This window comes from Vipera ursinii (assembly GCF_947247035.1).
Source record: "Vipera ursinii genome assembly, chromosome: 7".
In the NCBI taxonomy this organism is placed as follows: domain Eukaryota; kingdom Metazoa; phylum Chordata; class Lepidosauria; order Squamata; family Viperidae; genus Vipera; species Vipera ursinii.
Window position 1 is genome coordinate 48,766,078 of NC_139521.1, and position 25,162 is coordinate 48,791,239.

Genomic DNA, 25,162 nt, shown 5'->3' on the forward strand with positions numbered 1-25,162 from the left:
TATTAAATACAGTACATTGTGTTGTTTAAGTGTTCCCTTTATTTTATATATATATATATATATATATATATATATATATATATATATATATATATATATATATATATATTGCTCAAAAAATACACATACACACACACACACACACACACACACACGTGTGTGTATGTATGTCAAGGATTTTGAGGATAGCAAAAACTAATACAAACTAAACTTAAAGAAAAAAGAATAGTAAGAATAATAACTCCCAACTTTCCAACCAATGTGCTCAGTCATAGATTACACAGTAATCCATATTTGTTGCCTGGACATACCAGGAATTTAGGTAATATTTGTGAATAATGATTTATTTATTTAGTGGAGGAATAAAACAGAAACCAGCCCAAAATATAACATGCCTGTCCAGCACCAGTGCTTTTCAGTATATGTTTTATATATGTGTGTGTTTGTGTCCTTTCCATTAAAATAAATGCACAAATGAGTAAATACTTAACATTCAAGCATATTTAAGTATAATTTGAGTGAGATTTTACTATTCTCAAAATCCTTGATCAAAAATAGTTTTTTTAAATGCTGATCAGATCAACAGATAGTTGTACTGTTCTAAAAATTAAATAGTGAGGGGTCCTTGGTGTCTCTGAGATTTGGTGTTTTCTTGCAGACATTTCATTATCCAAACTAGGTAACATTATCAATATTGGCACTACAATAAAACAACCAAGCTCAGAGAGCACCAAGGACCTTTCATTTCAACCCTGAGCTATAAATATTCTCCTTTATTGGAAATACTGAGTATTGTTTTACATACATTTCTCTTCTTCTCAACCCGTTATTGAGTGATCAAAGATGTAGTTGATGGGCATTAACTATAAATGTTCTAACATGTTTGTAGGCATAGTAAGAATTTACTTCAGTACATTTTTCAATGGGTTATCACTTACATCAAGATAGACAGGAATTCCAATGAACTACAAAACTGAGATTTAATGATAGTTGTTTGAGGAAGTCAAAGTTGGTGGCAGTTCTCCATCCACTCGCCAGCTCTTATTTTACCTTAGCTTCTCTCATCTTTTTTCCCCATTCCCTATAGTTCTTATCAAGTGCTTTCCCATTGGCTATAATGTACCTATTCTTCCGGTAACCATTTGTAGCCAGTGTATTATGGTTATTCTACCTGAGAGTGACAGGAAGGCATACTTACCAAAATATTTCCTATTTTTAAAATAGGAGTGGATAAGTGAATAGCTCTAAATCATTTGTCTGTAGGCATAGGCCAGTTGCTGCTGTAATATGCAGTCCTCAGTTTATAGGTCCTAACCAAAAAATCAATTTCTTGGTTACATTCAGGCAACAGGGACGAGACAACCAAATGCAACAAGCTATAAAACATGGGCCAGAATTTCAGCAACAGAATAAAGCAAAAATTACACTTCAGTTTTGCGTATCACCTTAGTTCTTAGTATTTCAACATCTGCCAATGCATGCTTTTGTGGTATGAATATTGAAGGAAGCACTTTAATATTTTGCACTTTAAGGCAAAAAACATCAATTGTAGACTTGAATTTAGAAGATCAAGATTGGCTTTATCAGAACAAAATGCATGTGCTACAGCTGGTAAATTTGTACAAGCAATAACTGTTATTGAGAGGTAGATTAGTTGGTGACATGTGAGAACTTGTCTCATCAGGACAGACTGAAAAGAATCTATTTTAACCTCTAAGCAATTTTTCTGTGGCTAAAAGGAACTCAGGAATGTAGCCTGGAATCCAGCATTAAAATTTAAAAATGTGTGCTTGGTGTTATCTGGAATATCTCTGATCCCTCATAGGCCAGCCAAACCTGAACATGTCCTCTCAATGTGAGAAGATACAATGGCCTGATAACTGAGAAAGACAGATTCCCTGATTCTGGCAGCATTTGTTCTATTTTATTTATTTATTTTTGTTTGGGGGGAAAAAACCCAGATAACTGATGAATTATGAAGGAAATGCTGCAAGCTGCAGAATTAAAATCCCTTGCTTGGTGGTGTGAGCTGCAATATATTGGTCAGCAATTTAAACAAAAGGAATATGCAATATTTTAATGATAAATACATGATGAATACCAATGAAACATATGTATGTTTCATGTGATTCAAATAGATGCTGTATAACTAGAGTGTAAAAAACTTTGCTCTGTAGCACTTTAACAAAGCAAACAAAGCCTTACCTTATAATTTTATGTATGTTCTCTTGATATATTATGAGTTTTATCATTTGCCAAACTATATGATCATAATAAGAGATAACTGTGGAAGTTGTGCTAGGAATTCATCTGAAGAATTCCACATTGAAGAAAGCTAGTATATTATATGTATATCTAAATACTCATTTATTCATAGTGAATTAATTTCTCATGTGTTTGTCCACATGCAACCAAAATTGCATGTTCCCTATCCCCAAGATGCAGGAATCACTGGATTTCGCAAAAAAATCCAGCATGGGATTCCTGAATACTCTCAGTGAAGACCAAATTGATTGGTGCCTAAACAATTACTGCTATGGAAGGTTTGGAGAGAATGGAAAATGGAGTGGAATCCTGTACATTCTGTAATATTTTCTTACAAATCTTGTTGATATTCTTCCACCAGGGCCTTGTTTGATTCCTGCTGTGTTCAAATTAAAAACCTCAAGCCCCCCCCCCAAAAAAAACCTATTAAAATTTTAGACTGTGACATTAATTCTGAAAAAGCCAGGTATAACAACATAATCAACATAATCTTCATCAGCCAAAAGAAAAGGTGGATAGAGGTTAGAAGATTAGCTGAACCTTCCCATAGTGAAAACACTTCTCCCAAATACCCAGCAGGCTCACACTTGTAGGAAGTAATACATGTAACAGCGTATTGGACGATAAATGCAAATTTTAGGCAGACTGTCAAGGGAGGAGTTTGTCATTTAGAATGTTGGCCTCAAGCTGTTTAGGGCTGTATTAAAGATATGTTACTGTATGTACATTACATAGGATAAAGCAGTAAACTATATAAAGGAGGAAGGCTGTGCATTAAAAATGTATATGTATGAAAGTTTCTTCAACTGTTGTGCTCTCAGGATAAGTAAGGCTGATATATCTATCATACTGCAGTGCACATGATAAGGCAATTAGGTTTTGGCTTCTTGACAATAAATCTATTTGGGAAATATATTACTGTAGAATTAAGGAAGCTTGTCTTAAGCAGTTTATTCTTAAATATCTGTTGTCTTTCTTGCTAAGAGCTGTTCATAGCTGAACCAAATTTTCACTTTAAATCTGTTTGAGGATTTCTCATCTCTTTATACTGGAACAAAGCTAATTCTAAAGTACTAAACATTCTTCTTCCATCTAGTACTACTCATAAACTCCATTTTATGCAATGGTGAACATCCTTTTTATACTGGAATGTAAATTTGGAAATGTTAATGACAAACTAAAACTGGGTGAAATTTTCAAGTGGATTTACAGAAGAAGGAAATATAAATATTATATTGTTGTTGTTGTTGTTAGCTGCGAAGTCATGTCCGACCCATCGCGACCCTATGGACAGCGTTCCTCCAGGCCTTCCTGTCCTCTACCATCTTCTGGAGTCCATTTAAGCTCACGCCTACTACTTCAGTGACCCCGGGACACTACAACGGTCATAAATATAAACCAGTTGCTAAGCTTCTGAATTAGGGGATGCTGTAAGGGTGGTATATGTGAAAAATGGTCACAAGTCACTTTTTTCAGTGCCATTGCAACTTTGAAAGGTCACTAAATGAACTGTTGTAAGTTGAGGACTACCTGTAATTACAGTGCTGAGGGTTGCATTGCTGGAAAGCCTGGAGAACCAGTTTTATCCTGGAAAAGATCCATCTATGTGGTCACTAAGAAGTGACACTGACTCGGTGACACATAATTAGTCAAAGTTTAAGGGTGGGGGGAGAGAGTTGGTTGATTTTTTAAAATAATGGTTCTTTTATGAACTATGAAGTTTTTAATGAACATCCTTTATGATCTTTTTCTGTTGTATACTTTAAAAAAGATGTTTCATTTGGATAATGTTTTATATGGTCACAGAAAATAGAATAGTGCTTATTTGGTTATCTTGCTGAAAATATATGCAACTGAAGGATGTCTTATTAAGCAAGAAATTCGCTGTACAAAAATTTCTCAGGTTTAGATTGGTAAAAGAATCCCATCATTATAAACAGCTCAAACTTTGCTCTGACATATATAGTGAAACAATGATTAAGAGGTTTTGTTTGCTGATTCTTCTAGATTCAGAGCAGTATTGAAGGTAGGAGAATGCCAATCAACTTATCAAGATCAAAGTTTCAAACTTTGAAAACGTTTGGGAAGCATTATAGGGTATTAAACATTGTGTTGTTGTTAGCTGCAAAGTTTTGTCCGACCCATCGCGACCCTATGGACAACATTCCTCCAGTCCTTCCTGTCCTCTACCATCTTCTGGAGTCCATTGAAGCTCACGCCTACTGCTTCAGTGACTCCATCCAGCCACCTCATTCTCTGTCATCCCCTTCTTCTCCTGCCCTCAATCTTTCCCAGCATTAGGCTCTTCTCCAGTGAGTCCTTCCTTCTCATTAGGTGGCCAAAGTATTTGAGTTTTAGCTTAAGGATCTGGCCTTCTAAAGAGCAGTCAGGGTTGATCTCCTCTAGGACTGACCGGTTTGATCGCCTTGCAGTCCAAGGGACTTGCAGGAGTCTTCTCCAGAACCATAGTTCAAAGGCCTCAATTCTTTGGCGCTCGGCCTTTCTTATGGTCCAACTTTCACTGCCATACATTGCAACTGGGAAGACCATAGCCTTGACTATGCACTTTTGTTGACAGGGTGATGTCTCTGCTTTTTAGTGTGCTGTCTAGATTTGTCATGGCTTTCCTCCCGAGGAGCAAGCATCTTTTAATTTCTTGGCTACAGTCCCCATCTGCGGTGATCTTGGAGCCCAAGAAAATAAAATCTGTCACTACCTCCATTTCTTCCCCATCTATTTGCCAGGAATTGAGAGGGCCGGATGCCACGATCTTGGTTTTCTTAATGTTAAGTTTCAACCCAACTTTTTTTTTTATTGAAAAGTTTTAAAATACAGTTTTCCTTTAAAAAACCACCCTTCCCCCTCCCTGCTCCCCCCCCACCTCCCCCCAACCGCCCTCCCTCCTCCCCTCCCTCCACCCCCCCTCCCCCCCGACTTCCCAGAGCTAAATACAAGGTATATATATATAAAAAGGCAATCATAAACAACCATATACTAACAACTATAAATTCTAAAATCCATCACTCTCTAGCTTATATAGGATAAGACACACCTTAACAATATTAAATATATATAAGAAACTAGAATAAAAAACAAAAAAAAATGAAAGAAGACTTATTCGAATGCTACATAAAACTTCTTAACCCTATACTTGTTCTGGATAAACTCAATCCATTTTCTCCATTCCATAATATAACGTTCTTGCGAATGATCTTTCAAATAGGCCGAAATCTTCGCCATCTCTGCCAGGTCGGAAACCTTTAAAGTCCACTCTTCTATGGTCGGCAGTTCCTCTTTCTTCCAATATTGGCCTATCAAAAGTCTTGCCGCCGTAATTAAGTTCAACATCAGCTTGGTGTCCACAACTGTAGCGTCTGCAATTATTCCCAACAAAAAAAGTTGCGGACAAAACTTCCTCTGTTTAAAAATCTTCTGCATATTCCACCAGACTTTTATCCAAAAAGCCTTAACCTTCTTACATGTCCACCATATGTGAAAATATGTTGCATCTTCATCACCACACCTCCAACATTTAGGCTGATAATTCGGATACATACTTGCAAGCTTTTTAGGATCTAGATGCCATCTATAAAACATTTTGTAAAAATTTTCTCTTAGATTTTGAGCTTGAGTAAATTTTACGTTCCTCACCCAAATCTTTTCCCACGTGTCCATTGTAATAACTTCCTGGATATTTTGGGCCCATTTAATCATACAATCCTTAACAAGCTCTGTTTCCGAGTCAATCTCTATCAATGCAAGATATATCCGTTTAATATGTGCTGGTCCCTGATTTCTAATCTGCTTTATCAAATTTTCATCAGTCATTGTAAATCCATTTTTCTGGTCTTCTTTCCACCTGGCCTGTAATTGAATATATTGAAACCAAGTTTGAACAACCTTCTCTTCTCGCAAGAGGCTATATGATTTCAAACACCAAACATTCCTTTCCAAGCTTAAAATTTCCTTGTACGTAGTCACATCATGTTTGAAACCAGCATGTATATTTTCTATTGCGTGTTTTGGAATTGCCCACAATGGTATCTTGCTGCTTAGCTTATGTCTATACTTCTTCCAGACTCTCAGCAATGCCTGTCTTAAAATATGCATCCTAAACACAGTATCTACCTTCTTATCATACAACAAATATGCATGCCAGCCAAACAACAAATCATGGCCCTCAAGATTTAATAACCTCAATTGCGTCAAATTAATCCAGTCGCTTATTCCTACTAATGCAGCAGCTTCATAATATAATTTAAAATTAGGCAATTTAAGGCCACCTCTCTCACGAGTATCCTGCATAATCTTAAGTTTAACTCGTGGCTTTTTCCCTGTCCACACAAATTTATTGATACCACGCTGCCATTCCTCCAAATTAGAATCTTTCTTAAGAATCGGTATCATTTGAAACAAAAATAAAAATTTGGGCAGGATATTCATTTTCACTGCTGCAATCCGTCCCAACAAAGACAATTGCAATTTTTGCCAACTCTCCAATTCTTTTTGAATTTCCCCCCATAGTTTTTCATAATTATTTTTATATAGCTTTGTATTAGAGGGCGACAAAATCACCCCCAGATATTTAACCCTCTTAACAATCTCAAATCTAGTTAATCCTTCTAAGAGAGCCTTCTGTGAAACTGTCATATTTCTAGCCAAAATTTTAGTTTTCTGTGTATTTACTTTAAATCCAGAAACCTTCCCATATTGTGTTATTATCTCCATCAGGTCCACAACAGAGTTCTCCGGCTGGGTCACTGTAACAACCAGATCATCTGCAAATGCTCTCAATCTATAGTCCTGATCTCCAACTTGTATCCCCTTAATTTTTTTCGAGCTCCGAATCTTAACCAATAGTATCTCTAATGTTAACACAAATAACAAGGGCGATAACGGACACCCTTGCCTTGTGCCCTTCTCAATATTACATGCTGCTGTCAGGCTATTGTTAACTATGATTCGGGCATTTCTTCCCCATCTATTTGCCAGGAATTGAGAGGGCCGGATGCCACGATCTTGGTTTTCTTAATGTTAAGTTTCAACCCAACTTTTGCACTCTCCTTTTTCACCCGCAACAAGAGGCTCTTTAGTTCTTCTTCAATTTCTGCCATTAGAGTGGTATCATCTGCATATCTTAGGTTGTTGATATTTCTTCCGGCAATCTTAATTCCAACTTTTGATTCATCTAGCCCTGCCTTTCTAATCATGTGCTCAGCATATAAGTTAAATAGGCAGGGCGACAGTATACAGGCTTGCCGGACTCCTTTCCCAATTTTGAACCAATCAGTGGTTCCATGTCCAGTTCTCACTGTTGCTTCTTGGCCCACATATAGGTTTCTCAAGAGACAAATAAGATGGTCTGGTACGCCCATCTCTTTAAGAACTTGCCACAGTTTGTTATGATCCACACAATCAAAGGCTTTAGCATAGTCAATGAAGCAGAAGTAGATGTTTTTCTGGAACTCTCTAGCTTTCTCCATGATCCAGCGTATGTTGGCAATTTGATCTCTAGTTCCTCTGCCTCTTCGAAATCCTGCCTGTACTTCTGGTAGTTCTCAATCCACATACTGCTGGAGTCTAGCTTGTAGGATTTTAAGCATAACTTTACTAGCATGAGAAATGAGTGCAATGGTGTGATAGTTTGAACATTCTTTGGCACTGCCTTTCTTTGGAATTGGAATGTAAACTGATCTTTTCCAATCCTGTGGCCACTGTTGAGTTTTCCAAATTTGCTGGCAAATTGAGTGTAGCATTTTTACTGCATCGTCTTTTAAAATTTTGAATAGCTCAGCTGGAATACTGTCACCTCCACTAGCTTTGTTGTTGCTCAGCTTTTCTAAGGCCCACTTCACTTCACATTCTAGGATGTCTGGCTCGAGGTCAGTGACCACCTCATTGTAATTATCAGGGACGTTAAGCTCATTCTTGTATAGTTCTTCTGTGTAATTTTGCCACCTCTTCTTAATCTCGTCTGCCTCTGTTAGGTCCCTGCCATTTTGGTCCTTTATCATGCCCATTTTTGCATTAAATGTTCCCTTCATCTCTCCAATTTTCTTGAAAAGATCTCTGGTCCTCCCTATTCTTTTGTTTTCTTCTGTTTCTTTGCACTGTTCATTTAAGAAGGCATTCTTATCTCTTCTAGCTATTCTTTGGAATTCTGCATTCAATTGGGCATATCTTTCTTTTTCTCCCTTGCCTTTCGCTTCCCTCCTTTCCTCAGCTATTTGCAAAGCTTCCTCAGACAGCCATTTTGCTTTCTTGCATTTCTTTTTCTTTGGGATGGTTTATTATCTTATATTATATTCAGCTTAAAATTATTTATGTAAACATCCTGACAATAGGCTTATGACTACAGCTCCTTATGCATCTTATGTAACACGCTTTTAGAGATAAGTTAAAGGCTGCATAGATGTACTTTTCTTTGCCAAATTTTATGCTTCATTAAATGGATTCTATATACAATCTACATAGTGATAAAGATAACAATCAATATCCATAAAACTATGAACTGGTACTTTGAGCCACTAATTGCTGTGTTGATCCTAAAATGCCGGGTGTACCAATTAGTGTTAGTATGCAAGGATTAAAAACTTTATTGCAATGTTAGATTTGCACATGCATCTTTATCATCAGAAGCCCAGTCGGACAATCACGTTCATAATTTGCATTGCTCTAAAGCAGACATGTCAAACACAAGGCCCGGAGGCCAGAAGGCCCGCGAAGTGGTTTCATGTGGCCCCCGAAGCCATCCTGGAAACAGCGAGGGAACGGCCCCAACTGCCTTGGCCCTGGCCCAGAGACCCTCAGATCTGTCCCATTCCTGCCCAGGCCCCCATAGGCACCCTTGATGCCAATGATTTAGAGCTGGCCATGCCCACTCCAGCTGCGCCCACCCACTAGGCCACGCCCATCCTGGCCACACCCACCCGGCCCCCCCGAGGGCAACCGCAATGCTGATGTGGCCCTCAATGAAATTGAGTTTGACACCCCTGCTCTAAAGCATTTATCCTCAAGAATTTACACTATTAAAAGTAAAATAAAAGTCACAGTGGAATTGTTTCAACAAATAGAAATTGGCAGTTCTCAAGTAGAACTCAAGAAACCAAATTGCAAGTTTCAAGCTTTGTACTCAGTGTTGGGGACAACTGTAAACTATAATAGTATCTGGAATAGCAGAATTGAATTTCTACTGTGTTCATCTGAACAGCATTGATATATTGTTCTGCATAGCCATTTCTATATAGCAATACTTAAGATAAAACTCAAAGATTACCCATTATGAATCAGATAAATGCCAAATGTATATTAAAAACAAAAAATTGTCAGTGTCTTCCTAAATAAAAGAATTAAAAAGAATTAAAAAGGATAAGTACATCTTTCAGGGGAGCATATTCTATACGATTTATTTATTGAATTATATGGTTCCAAATCTACTGGTCATGGTACATTAAAAAAATAAAATGTGCAGGTACACAATATAGCACTAAAAATCTTCACAGTAACCCAGGTAAAATAAAACATCTACAATTACATCTTAATACGCTAATTTAAGTTTATTATTTATTTATTATTTATTTTTCACAATTCCATAATAAAATTGCACAGGCGGGAACAAGCTCACAATTACATTTCAGATGACCACTTTCAAAGGCTTTCCATAATATCTTGATTTTTGGTTTTTACCAGGCCAGCACAGTTGAGAAATAGCTAATATCTTGTAGTGTCAAATGTCAAAACAGAAAAAACATCACTTGGTTTCATACCATCCTTTCCTTCTTAAAAATAAGGGATAATCAGGAACTGTTCCTATAGTGATTATATGAAATGGATAAATTCTGGTTCAAGTCTTTATTATTACAGCCATAGGCCAACACATAAATTAAACATTCAAATAAAACAAAACTAAATAGAACCAAACACAAGAAGACATAGCAATATATTACAATTAATGATGTAATCAATGGGTGACCAAGGTCTGACTAGTTTTACAGACAATATAACAAAACCTAGCTACCTTCAGAAAAACTGAATCATACTGACCTGACAATAAAAATACATTGAGTATAGTCTAATACTAGATAAAAACACGTAATAAAATTAATTATAAAAGCTAATTAAAAAGATATAAAATATTTATGTTTCTGGCAAATCCCCAATGCTGCTGCACAGAATCTAGCCACCTGCACCATGATCATTGCCTGCTCATCCTTAAGCAGCCACTGGAGATAAATAACTTTCCGAATGACCAAGATACCTATCAATTTATTTATATTTATATATATTTATATTTTTATACCGCCCTTCTCCCGAATGACTCAGGGCGGTGTACAGGGCAATAAATACAAAAACAGGATACAAAAGTTAAAAGCGATTAAATAAATGCCCAAGGTTAAAACAATAATTAAGACGTATTAAAACCCCAACCCTAACCCATCAGACCAGGTCAGATTGCTCAAATAGATACGTTTTTATGGGGAGGTATGGTTTTTCGAATAGCTCTATGGAAGGAGCATCAAAAGAGTATTTGACCAATGGTCTCCACCTCTCCTGAGCCACAGGAGCAGTATCTTTCAGTCAGTGGTGTCTTTGATAAATTCTGGTTCAATAAAGCAGTGCTGGAAATATGCTAAACAATTTAAGTCTTTGTAGGTAAAAATCGATACTTTCAATTGCTCACACAATTGCCCAGTCAGTGCAAGGCACTGAACCTAGGTGTCATACAAGTAGGTTTAGGACAACTTGGTGCAGCCAGCTCAATGTAGTCAGCTCACCACCATCAAGTTGCCTCTGCAACTCACTGCCACCAAGTCACTGCAGAACACACAGCCAACTCGCTGCGAGGACAACTTGCTGTGTGTGGCCAGAGGCAGAGCTGGGTGGGTGGGTGGGTGAGTGAGTAGGTGGGCAAAGCACAAAGCAGTGGCTGGGGGCTTCCTATTTTCACCCTACTGCTGGTGCTGAACTCTGAGCCAAAGCGGCTGGGAACCGTGGTGGCGGTGTGTGGGGTGGGTGTCTGGAGGCAGCAGCAGCTATGCTGAGCTGGCCATGCCAGTTGTCTCATTTTGCCTACAAGAGTATCTGTGGAGATGCACTGCTGTTGAAGTAAGTAACCGTAAAGTAACAATGATTTTTTAAAAAGAAAAGGTAGGGGAAATTGCATTAGAACAACTATAAATATTTTGATTGTACTGCTCAAAAGAAAACTTTTTCTCAAAAGAACCAACCCCTCTTGTCAAAAGAAACAAATAACCTTTAATTTGATTCTGACAGATAACACCAAACATTCATTTCTCCAAGTGTTATTCGAGTGTCATTTAACCAATTCCCATGCCTGAAATATGCATGGTTCCTTATGGCTTCAACTCCTAGAAGTGTAATAAGAGCAGGTTTGGGGTGGGGGGGATTTGGGGATATATTGTAAAATTTTGTTTTTGTAAAACTCTTTAATAAAAAAAAAATACATATTTTTTCAATATACCACATTTGAATCAAGGATAATCTTGTTGATTTTAACCCTAAATATCACAGAATAGTCCACCCACAAATGATAATCGTACAGTTCCTAAGCTGCACTTTCAAAAGAAAAATAATTGTGATAGTATCAAGCTTGATGGATTTACTGTTATCACCTATTCATTATTCCTAATGGCTAAACATCTAGTAATCCAAACGATTACAGCAGAATTGTAACTCTGGAAAGCAACTGTTCATTTAGGTTTAAGGATCATGATGCATCTAAGTATAGGTTTGAACTAGAACAGGGGTAGGCAAAATTGGCTCTTTTATGACTCGTGGACTTCAACTCCCAGAATTCCTGAGCCAGCTGGCTCAGGAATTCTGGGAGTTGAAGTCCACGAGTCATAAAAGAGCCAAGGTTGCCTACCCCTGGACTAGAACATATTTTCATTGCTAGTATTTATTCTATAGTCCTTTGATGTACTAAGATATATACACTTTGTCTTTTTGCTAGAGCAGCCACCTTCTGGGGGTTGGGTAAGACTTTTTGTTGCTGTTTTTAAACCATATGACCCATACTTTACTGATTTACTATAATCTAGATCAGGGGTGTCAAACTCAATTTCATTGAGGAACGCATCAGCATTGCGGTTGCCCTCCGGGGGCCGGGTGGGTATGGCCAGGGTGGGCGTGGCCTACTGGGTGGGCGTGGCTAGAGTGCGAATGGCCTACTGGGTGGGCGTGGCCAGCTCTACATCGTTTGCATCAAGAGTGCCTATGGGGGCCTGGAGAGGAGTGGGACAGATCTGAGGGTCTCTGGCAGAAGGAGGGTCTCTGGGCCAGGGCCAAGGCAGTGGGGGCTGTTCCCTCACTGTTTCCAGGATGGCTTCGCGGGCCGCATGAAACCACTTTGTGGGCCGCATCCGGCCCCCGGGCCTTGTGTTTGACATGTCTGATCTAGATTTTAGTACTAGAATATTTCAGGGTTTTTTTATTTTCTGCTGTTCTGTCCTATATCAGCCTGTAATTGTGCTCACATTGACATAATTAAAGTATGGTTTACTATGAATTACTACTGGCTGGGTTAACGGTATCTTGGGATGTCAGGTTAAATAAACAAGATGTAGCATGGTCTATGACTCCACTTCTTGAATACATTAGTGCAAAGAGACAATTGGTGTTCTTGTGTTTACTCATGTAAACACAAACATATGTCTTTGTGTTACAGTTGCAGAATGGAAATGGTAGTGTGCTTCCCATTTGGTAATTTAACAATGTCAAGAAACCCCCACATAGCTGAAGGGCTCTGAAACGGACACCTAGGTTTGGTGGAACCTTGATGGTGATAATGATTGAAAATTCCAATGTTCTTTTACCCAGTGGACTGAATTTCTTTGGCCATTTGTGTCATTTGCTTACTCTTGTTACTTCTTTTTTTTCCTTTCCTTTTTTGCCTTCTTTCCCAGCCTTTGGCATCTCCTGTTCATTTTAATTCTTTTTGCGAACACCAGATTGCTTGTTAACCTTCTTTCTTATTTATGTTCAACTAAGTCTAGATTGTAGGTTTTGTTGGCTCTAAGGCCAGGCAGTTGTGTCTTTTTGCTGTTATTTTAGCACTGTTAGAATAAGCTCAGTTTTCAGGATGATGCTAATAAAAAGAATGCTCAGAACTGGCCAAATTTATTTCAGCTGAGAAAATTTGGCAGTTTTTTTTAAAACAGCTATTTTATCTACTAATTAAATGAATCTAAAACGTGGTGGGAGTGGAGAATAACCCATTATCCAGAGTTATGTAAAATATAAATACTGTATAATTTAATAATCCATCTCTCATGAATCTTCTTAATCAAAAGGTTGGCTATGTCTGAAGAAATCATTTCTCTCATCAGGCAGATTTTGAAATGTAGAACACAGCCATAGTATCCTTAACAAAAGACCATCAGCTCTGCTTAAATATTTCCAACAAATCAAAGCACATCAGTCTACAATATAAGGCAGATGGTTCCGTTATTAATTCTGACCTCTTGAATTTAGCTAAGATGTGATTCCCTGCAGTTTCTATCCAAGTGATTGAAGACTGCTATCATGTTCTCTTTTTTGGAATAAATGAAGCAGTTCTTTGAACTGTTTCTTCTAAGACTTTTTCCAGATTTATGATTAACTTGCTTAGCATTTTCTGCAGACATTCTGCCAATATTGTTATTAAAACAGCATGTGAGACTTGTTACAATAATTTAAATACTTCCTGACAAAAGCAAAAGGTAGCTGAATTGTTACCAACCATAATTAGGACATTGAACTTGTTCACATGATTCCTCGTTTTCTTTATTGCTTTCAATATTTGAGATGAACTACATCCATTCCTACTTCAATTACATTTCAGAAAAAGATTGGTAATACCTGAATGAAAAGATTTCTGCAAGAATTTGTAAATTTCACAGAATTTGGGTATTTTTTAAAATCAATTCTTCCCTTGCAGGATTCATCTAAAATACTTATTCATGTGTTTATTTACATATATTCATACATTGGCATTTTCAAGAGAAAAATGTGCATTGGTGTAGTTAGATGTGGTCCCTGCTTATTATTTTAGTATAGTTTAAAGTTTCAAATAGTTTGTCCATCAGTTAAATGCTTCTTTTATATCCATTAAAACGTTCTGAAATCATACAATTGTTGTTATTTTCAGTCCATTGTGTCTGCTTCCTGCTGGTCAAAGGTTATTATAATAGGGTGGTGTATAGTAAGCTGGAAAGCTGACAGGAAGACTAACACTGACCTTCTTTTGGAGTAGACGCAACAACTGAAAAGACTGGAATTCAGGGATATGCTGAAAACAAAGAAGAGGTACTTTTTATTAACAGTATCAAACTGTTGTCCATATGAATATGTCCAGTCTTTCATCTGATGTGTTGTAAAAAGAGGTAAAGTTGGTTATTTGATACGTTTTAATTTTTTTGACTTGACCGGGCTTTAAAATATTTTTGAAAATATTTGCATAATTCTTCAGTCTTGGAGCATTACTGGTATTTTCAGAAACAAAAGTAATATTCAAGGTTTTATGTGTGTTAAATGTAGAATTTGTAATTTTGTTAAAATTTCTTGAAAAATAATTCATTGTATAGTATAAGGCAATTCTAATCATTTTACAAAAAGAATTTCTGTAAAGAAAGAACTGGTTCAAAGACTTGAACAGAAGATGATCAGGTTCCCTATAGTTCTGAGCATATATAAAGGGTTTGTCACTTTAAAATAACTATTTTTAAAATTAATTAAAAATAATTAAAAAAATAAAATTAATTTTATTGAAGAAATATATGAAGAAAAGAAGGGACAAGCTACTGAATAATCATGTATGTAAATTTGGATTTCTTGGTAGTCATCATGCCTTTCTTGATTACTGCTGTTATTATTTATAAAGTGCATGAAGTTTAGGTGTCAAATTGAATTAAATCTTGGATTATATTGACTTAATGACTTCAAACTGTTCTTCTACTAACGCTTCCCAAATGCCACCCTACATTCTTGCTTTTTGTCATTTCTTCCATGATGAATAAATCAAAAGACAGATGTTGCCTACTTTGCTTTCTGTGCTTTGAAAATCCCATTAAAATTTGAAACAGCTTTTCATAATTTTGAAATGAGAAACGACTATATAATGGCTTTTGCTTTTTCAATCAAATCCTAACCATACACATACATGCATGCACGCACACACATATTAGTTACAGTTTGTTGGTATGTGGAGCAGTTCTGATATTTTTAGAAAAGAGAATCAATACAAACAAATATTAAAGGAATTACTCTTTCAATAATGTAAAAAATAATTTTAAAAACATTACTTTGTTTTAATATGCTCTTGGGTTAGAACATGACGTTAACACAACTTGACAAATATTTCCCAAACTTATCAACTGGGTGATAGAATTAATATGAAGGAAACAGAAAAGGATTCTTGAATATGTATTTTGCAGGCATAGCAAACTAAATGTCAAATGTATAAAAATTGGAAGATGAATTCAAACATTAGAAGAAACCTGGTTTCTGTGCTGGAGTTTAACAAGGCTATGTAAGCTAAAATTATTTATCCTTTTTTTAAAGTGAACAAGATGGATAACATTATTTGGATTGCTGTTTTAAAGTTCAGTCAGGCACTATATTCCCACATGCCATTACAGTTTTATGAGAGTGGAAGAGAGCATGACCCCTTGATAGTTCTTGATTGTGAATGTGTATAGAGGGATTTCCCCTATGCAGCTATCTTCAAAAAGTGTTGCATTTTTCGTGAGCAAATGCTGCAGGGCAATACATGCAGAAGTCAGTACCATTTTTATTACTTTAGCTTGAGCTGGCCAATGCAATAATTCTTTATTACATGATCAAACTGAATACTGTACAGACATCTGGAAACTCCAACACCCAGAATTTACACCCAAGAAATCCTGACGTTTGTGTGAAGTGCATGATTACATAGAGGGGTTTGAGAGCTAAATAGCACTCTTCAACTTAGGATAATAAATTAGTAATTATTTATTAATAACACACACAATCTTATCAAGCATTTTATAGCTTCATCTGCTTTTTTAAAAAAAATGTTTAAATATATAATTTTCTATTTTTTCACTTTTAGGTTAAAGAAATGCTGCAAGCACTATTGTATTTACATTGCTTTCAATGTTTTTGTTTGTATAAGTACACTAAAGTTAGAACAGACCAATGTAGAACTGGCAAATGGTGACAATAGATTAAAAACAGGAAATGTTGGCCATGTGTGTATTTCAAACAGCTAATCAGGATGATAGCTGGTGGAGTGGAAACTTCCACTGAGACTGTTTTTTCCTTATTTTTCTTTGTAAGAAAAGATGGTACTTCCTGGAAAACAATTCTTAAAAAGTGTGAATGTATTTATGGCAAAGGGGGAACAGCGTAACAATAAGTAAAGATGCACCTAATATTTTATGTGCTTATTTATAAAAGGACGTAAGATATATTGTTACAATGAACAACTGAAGCTTGAGCAATTATGCTTTGAATAGTTTATCTGTGTCACAAGCCAGTAAACAGCAATCTTTATGCTAATTGTGCTAATTGTGTTCTAAATTATTTGTGTGCTAAATTTTCAGTGAAATTATTTATTTATTTGAATGAAAAGCTTATGGTATAGTAAAGTAGTCTGCTTTCCTCATTCAACCATTGGAGACTGAATGTGATAAAAGCCTCCTGTATACATAGAAGCTGCTATGATATAGAGACCTTCATATTCATTCATTCAATATCCTCCCAATATTTAGGTATATATCCATAATTTTGTTCTACATGTTTATTAATTGATTTCATCTTTGGATAGGGCAAGTATTGAATCAGTTAAAAAGTTAAGTTGGATTGTAATAGATCAAAGGTTTAAAATATAGGAAACTTTTTCACCTTAATGCTTTTTTAAGTAAGGAACAATAAAAAAAATTAATTAAAATATATGCATAAATGTGGCACTGTAGTGATAAAGTAACTTTGAAAGTAAGTCTTGCTGAACTCTTCCTTCCCATGGTTGGGACTCTAACATTGTAATTCTATATAACGGTGGTTCTCAACCTGTCATCCACAGACCCCTGAGGGCTGCGATATCATCACGGGGTCTGCGAAGGCTTGAAGAAATGATTTAAATGATTTAAATCTTGAGTTAAGCCTTGGTGGTCTGTGGCCACGATGAAGAAAAGGTAGAGAACCACTGCTATATAATATTCTTGATAGCATATTGTAACTGTTTCAGGGAGCTCAATTTCTAAGAAAGCATGCACAAGATTGTACACTAAATCTTTTATAAAATGATATCTCAACTGTTATTATGCTTAATTTTTCCTTTCTTTTCCTTCAGGTGGGACTGATGGAACAGTCCTTGCAATACAAACTTTAATGCTGGTTAGGTTTAAGCAGTACTATTATTCTGTTTTAACGGGGATGGGGGAAGAGCTGGAAAATTGATGCTTGCTCATTATAGTAATATCTGTAACAAAGACCAAGCTTTTCAAGTGTATTCCTGAAGATGTTAACATCAGGTGTCCCACCTGTTACAAGGAATCAAAGAATCTCAACAGGGGGATATAAGCGAGTCCATATAAATCACTCTTTGTTATCTGAAAATATCTGGGATTCTTGAAGTAAGTTCTATTTTTAACATTTTAATATTGGCTGCCTGATAGAAGCTGTATATTGCCTTACTGAGAAAAACTTCAGAGGATCATACTACAGTATGAAATGAAAAGTACAGCTTTGATTTTCATATATATATATATATATATATATATATATATATATATATATATATATATATATATATATATATATATATTTTCGTAGATTCTCGCGGGTGTCTGTATGTGTAGATCTAGAGTCTCGGGTTTCTTCCCGCGTTCCTTTCATCTTCAGAAAGTTGTGGCGACGTTTCGACGAAATCCCATCCGTCATCATCAGGCCGGAGTGTTCCTCCTGCTGCTTCCAGGAGCAATGCGTGGTCTGGCTGTTCCTTTCCTTCCAACTGCCGGTGGGGCTGTGTTCTGACTGGGTGGAGGCGTGGCTGCTTTCTGATTGGGTGGGGGTGTCCTCCGACTGGGTGGAGGCGTGGTTGTCTTCTGATTGAGTGGAGGCGTGGCTGTCTTCTGATTGGGTGGATGCGTGGTTGTCTTCTGATTGGTTGGAGGCGTGGCTGTCTTCTGATTGGGTCAGGTGTGTTCTGAATGGGTGGGGTTTTTTGTTGTGTTGTAATATCCTGAGTGTTGTGATTTGGTGTCCTGAGGAGTTGGCTGTGTAGTGGCCTCCAGAGCTTTGGTTTGGCTCCGAGTTCGAGGACCTGCTATGTATCTCTGGTATGGGTCAGTCAGGTTCGTGTGTGCGTTCTTCTGCTTGGGTGATGGCACTTTTGCTTGACTTGTTCTGTCTTCTGTGTGGGAGAGTTTTTGTTCTGGGTGTGGATGAGTCTTGCTGGGGCTGGTGGCATTTGGGGTTGTTTGTTGGTTTTTTAAATCCTTGTTTGCTGGAATTCGTTTCTCTATCAATGCTGGTTTCCAAATGGCATGTAGGCGGGAGGTGTCGTCTCGCTTGTTCATACTGTCTGGGTGTTTTTCTATTTCAATGGCTTCTCTGATTATTCTGCTATTGAGATGTTCTATTTTGGCGATTGTTTTTGTACCTTCAAAATTGATGTTGTGTCCCGTAGTGTTTATGTGTTGTACTAGTGAAGATGTGTGATCTTTCTTCTGTACTGAGTTCTTATGTTCTTCTACACGTACCTCTATTCTTCTGTTAGTCTGTCCGATGTATGTTGCTGGACAGGAGGCGCATGGGATTTGGTATATGCCCTGGCTTCATATGTCCAAAACTCATACCACTTTATAGAATTAGTGAAAAATCTACAGATAGACCAAAAAGACTTGCTAGTCAGCTTCGATGTGGTATCACTATTCACCCAGGTGCCAGTCCAAGAAGCTCTATCAACAATAAGAAGCAAATACCAACCACCAAACCTTATTATAGAACTAGCAGAACACTGCTTATCAAACACATACTTCATACACAGAGGCCAGAGATACAAACAAATAGAAGGCGCACCAATGGGATCCCCTCTATCACCAGTTATCGCCAACCTTTTCATGGAAGAATTTGAAACTAACGCTCTGGAAAAGACTACAAACAAACCAAAACTGTGGCTCAGATATGTGGATGACACCTTCGTGATCTGGCCCCACGGAAGAAAGGAGCTAGAAAACTTCCTAACACACCTGAACAGCCTACATCCCAAAATAAAATTCACCATGGAGATTGAAACAAACAACCAGTTACCTTTCCTGGATGTACTTATATACAAAAAACAAAACGGCACCCTAGGACACACAGTCTACCGAAAGAAAACACACACCAACCGTTACCTCAATGCACAATGACATCATCACCCAGCACAAATAAATTCAGTAGCCAAAACACTAATAACAAGAACCAGTCGCCTTGCAGATGAAGGGACTCCGAAACAGAAAAACATCCAAGAAGAAGAACAGAACAACGGACGAGCCATCTTGCCCTACATAAAAGGAACAACCGACAAAATCAGTAAAGTACTACGCAAACATAACATCAAAACCGCATTTAACACTGACAGAAAGATATCAACCATCCTGAGAAATCCCAAAGACAAAATAGAACTGGAAAACCAGGGCATATACCAAATCCCATGCGCCTCCTGTCCAGCAACATACATCGGACAGACTAACAGAAGAATAGAGGTACGTGTAGAAGAACATAAGAACTCAGTACAGAAGAAAGATCACACATCTTCACTAGTACAACACATAAACACTACGGGACACAACATCAATTTTGAAGGTACAAAAACAATCGCCAAAATAGAACATCTCAATAGCAGAATAATCAGAGAAGCCATTGAAATAGAAAAACACCCAGACAGTATGAACAAGCGAGACGACACCTCCCGCCTACATGCCATTTGGAAACCAGCATTGATAGAGAAACGAATTCCAGCAAACAAGGATTTAAAAAACCAACAAACAACCCCAAATGCCACCAGCCCCAGCAAGACTCATCCACACCTAGAACAAAAACTCTCCCACACAGAAGACAGAACAAGTCAAGCAAAAGTGCCATCACCCAAGCAGAAGAACGCACACACGAACCTGACTGACCCATACCAGAGATACATAGCAGGTCCTCGAACTCGGAGCCAAACCAAAGCTCTGGAGGCCACTACACAGCCCACTCCTCAGGACACCAAATCACAACACTCAGGATATTACAACACAACAAAAAACCCCACCCATTCAGAACACACCCGACCCAATCAGAAGACAGCCACGCCTCCAACCAATCAGAAGACAACCACGCATCCACCCAATCAGAAGACAGCCACGCCTCCACTCAATCAGAAGACAACCACGCCTCCACCCAGTCGGAGGACACCCCCACCCAATCAGAAAGCAGCCACGCCTCCACCCAGTCAGAACACAGCCCCACCGGCAGTTGGAAGGAAAGGAACAGCCAGACCACGCATTGCTCCTGGAAGCAGCAGGAGGAACACTCCGGCCTGATGATGACGGATGGGATACGTCGCCACAACTTTCTGAAGATGAAAGGAACGCGGGAAGAAACCCGAGACTCTAGATCTACACACACACACACACACACACACACACACACACACACACACACACACACACACACATATATATATATATATATATATATATATATATATATATATATATATATGAAAAGTACAGCTTTGTACTATATATATATGAAAATCAAAGCTGTACTTTTCATTTCATACTGTAGTATGATCCTCTGAAGTTTTTCTCAGTAAGGCAATATACAGCTTCTATCAGGCAGCCAATATTAAAATGTTAAAAATAGAACTTACTTCAAGAATCCCAGATATTTTCAGATAACAAAGAGTGATTTATATGGACTCGCTTTGCAGTTTCATGAAACATAGTAGGGCCATTGTACTATGATTAGCACGCGTGCTGATGTCAGGTCTCTTGTCTAGCTTCAAGCTTTATTCTGCTGTTAAATTGTGCTTTTGTGCTATAATCCAGAGAACCTTTGTGTCTGCCTTACTAGTGTGTAGTTTCTGAAATTGCTTTTGTTTTTAAGGACAGTCTGTGCCAGTTTCAGCAAGTGACTCATTAAGCAACTAAAAAAAAAATTCCCATTTTCACTTTCTGTGAGAAAGATGTATTCTTAGGCAATAAAGCAGAGATATAGAGGCAGGTGTTGTTGTCTAAAGGCAAAGTTTTCTGACACGTAGAAATACAAACAAGTTCTGTTTATATTACCAATTTACCAAGCAAGCTGCACCTAAAGCGATATTTCACTCCTACAGAGGACCTTTGTTAGTTCTGAAATATAGAGAAGATTTCAGTGTACAAGTTAGAGAAGAAATTTCCAAATCTGTACTACAGACATGTCAAACACAAGGCCCGGGGGCCGGATCTGGCCTGCAAAGTGGTTTCATGTGGCCCGCGAAGCCATCCTGGAAACAGTGAGGGAACGGCCCCCACTGCCTTGGCCCTGGCCCAGAGACCCTCCTTCTGCCAGAGACCCTCAGATCTGTCCCACTCCTGCCCAGGCCCCCATAGGCACCCTTGATGCGAACGATGTATAGCTGCCCATGCTCACCCAGTAGACCATATGCACACTAGCCACACCCACCCAGTAGGCCACACCCACCCTGGCCATACCCACCCAACCCCCTGAGGGCAACCGCAATGCTGATGCGGCCCTCAATGAAATTGAGTTTGACACCCCTGGATTAGAGGCACTTAGCCAAGGGAGTGCAGCAAGCGTGTCAGAAGGAGTCTTTCTAGATTCTTGGATTGTAAAGGTATGGGGGAAGAGATGTGTTTTTAGATTTGCAAGATTCTGTTACTGTAACCTTACAATAAAAATAGTGTTAATACTCATGGTTGGTGCTTCTTATCTGGACTACCTCTAAGGACTAACAATAATAAACAGATTATATCTTTTTAGGAGTTACCAGAATATTTTAAAAGTTCAAAAAAATTAAGCAAGACTGGTTTTCTTTCTCTGTTTCTCCTTTTGGCCTTCTCTCTCTGTGTCTCTCTCTCAAATCAATTTGTTTACTCCTGGCAACTGCCTGACAAGTCCCTGCAGTTTTCAGAAGTGATTTGTCTCTGTCTGTTTCCTAAGGTTGAGAAAGAGCGGCTAACCCAAGGTTACCCATCTGGCTTTGTGGTCGTCCAGTTTTTAGTCTGCTTCCTTAACCACTATACCAGTCTAGCTGTATATTTAGAAAGAGAAAAAGTGTGTCCAAGAAAACTAGAGACAGCAGGTGAAAATGTGCCTGCCCAAATGTACATTAGCTGTGTCAATGGGAATTGGGGTTGGAAAAGGCTGGCTAATGCCATAATAACAGGGTTAAGATTTAATACAGTGTAAGGCTTTTTGTTCTTCTGCACTTGGCTTATTCTTAAATAAATGTGAATGTGATTATAGCCTCAAATACTCTGTTGAACCAAAACATTTCATGCCAGAAAATGAAAGGTCCTTTATGTTTTCAAACATACATATATTTGTACAAGACATTAAGGTAGATTAGTTGTGGGTGGAGGGTATGCAATATAAAATAAAAAATATCAATTTAAAAACTGTTAATCTTGCATTTTTTTCTGTTGGCCAAAAAAATTGTGGATATATTAAAGATATGTAAGGCTTGTTAACCCATATTTCTATTTCTATCCTGAGCTGAAAAACCTCTGGGGCAACATAGGATTTAAGCCTAGTGGCTTCATACTGAATATTCCAACTATTTTGTATACTGCTAGATTATGCAATCTTAGTTGTATTCCAAATTGTCAACTACTTTGCCCTTCTTAACTACTGCACTTTCTTTTTATATAGATTTAATTGAATTCCAAATATTTCAATTTATAATATAATTTTATAGCTTCAAATATGTATTTAGATTATTCTGTGCTATTTCAGTAACACATGCATGTAAAATATATGGTTATTTTCTCCATTCTCTAGGCATGGAAGAGAAGATGGTTTGTGCTCCGCAGCGGTCGGTTGACAGGAGATCCAGATGTATTGGAATATTACAAAAATGACCATGCCAAGAAACCAATTCGTATCATTGACTTGAATTTGTGTCAACAAGTGGATGCTGGATTGACATTTAACAAAAAAGAATTTGAAAACAGCTATATTTTTGACATAAACACAATAGACAGAGTCTTCTATTTAGTTGCCGACAGTGAAGAGGAGATGAATAAGTGGGTTAGATGTATTTGTGATATCTGTGGATTCAATCCTACTGATGATGGTAAGTAAATTGTTGTTATATTTTAGCAATTTATTAGAAATTTGATCCCGTAGAAATCCCATGTAGGAATATGGAAATTCAGAAGATAACTGTTGTATTTAAGTTTATGCTGCCATTTTAAAAGACTGTATTGGTTTTTGCCATTATAGAAAATTATTGTGGCCTTTCAATAGCCATTATTTTCTAATGCCACACTTTAGCTTCTGAAAGAAGGTTTTTGGGGGTTTTTTGAAGCAAAGAAGGTCCAGCATGCTACATATCTGCAAAGTTGCAGCATCAAACAGATAGCAGTTTACAGTACAGAGAGACAGTGTAGTTGTGGACAAAGGCAGTGTCATTTATAGTCACCCGAGATAGCAAGAAAATCTAAGCACATAGGTCTTGCCATGGGACAATGATTGCCTGTATTTTTATAACATACATGGAAAAAAGAAAAAGGAACATTTCCCCGGGGGGGGGGCAGTTTGAAGTCTTCTTTTGAACTTAGTTGGTCCTTTTAATGCGACTTCCTTTGATCATGGAATTCTCAGGATACTGTGATGAATAATTTATGTGGTATTCCCCAATTTCTTAGGTATTCCCCCGAGAAATAGATGATGGGGGTGTTTCTCAGCAAAAAAAAGTTTCCCATTCAGAAATGTGGTTAACTATAAGAGACATTAGCTAGCAAATTTGTTGAAAAAGGAAGAAATATATTGAGAATATGTGTTTTGAGAGTATATTACTGTGTATTGTAAATATTTGTTTTAAATGATTGAATTTTGAAAAGACGCATGAAATGAATATAAATGAATATATGAGACCATTGTTAGAGTGCCAGAATAGGAGTGACCTGGTTTCAAACGGTTTGGCTACAACATTGCTGAATGTTCTGGTCTAGTTACTAAGTTGCACCCTAATCAGCTTCATTGGTGAATTAAGTGAATAAAACAATGGGGAGAGCCACGTATGCTCTATTGAGAAGTATAAATTTATTAAATGAATAAAATATATTGTATGATGAATTTGTAAATATTTATAAATAAATAAGGCATCTGAGTAAGGTTGCCATGTAAGAGCAGGGCTCAATCAATGGATCATAGACCTTTTATTTTGGGTTATTTTGAAACTGCAACTATAAGCATTCCCAGTTAGCAGGGCCCATTGGTAGCACAAAGGGCAGAAAGAAACATTCCCAAATATTTCTATAATGGATTTTCTGAAATAATTTTGAAACATAGTTTTCAGAATCTTAAAGGAAAGTTTACATATTTATATAGTTGAACGTTGAGAAAATGTTTGCCTTATGTTACACTACACTTAGAGGTTGTTTTGGAAGAGTTTGGAGATTATAACAATGCTGTGGCTACATTGGGGACTGTACGATAAATATTTGCTATTGCAAAATATTTGCTATGGTTTTCTACTTTTAGAATTTAGCATACAGATTAACTGAATGGCACATCTGTTTTGCAGAATGAATGGGAATATCCATACCAGATTCTTTCCTTTGATAAACAGCTGGGCAGATATCCATAGCCTGGATTTAAAAGGAGTTCTCAATCTTACACTGACTATATAAATGTAGCTTTTTGCATTGCAGTAGTGATT

General features: G+C 37.4%; 1 protein-coding gene across 1 annotated transcript in view; it reads left to right on the forward strand.

The window, feature by feature from the left end:
• GAB1 (GRB2 associated binding protein 1) overlaps nucleotides 1–25,162 on the forward strand; it is a 98,979-nt gene that overhangs the window by 49,590 nt on the left and 24,227 nt on the right. Inside the window, exon 2 of the mRNA XM_083367777.1 lies at nucleotides 23,278–23,572. Coding sequence (XP_083223903.1) covers nucleotides 23,278–23,572 — 295 coding nt within the window. The remainder of the gene's footprint in view (nucleotides 1–23,277; nucleotides 23,573–25,162) is intronic.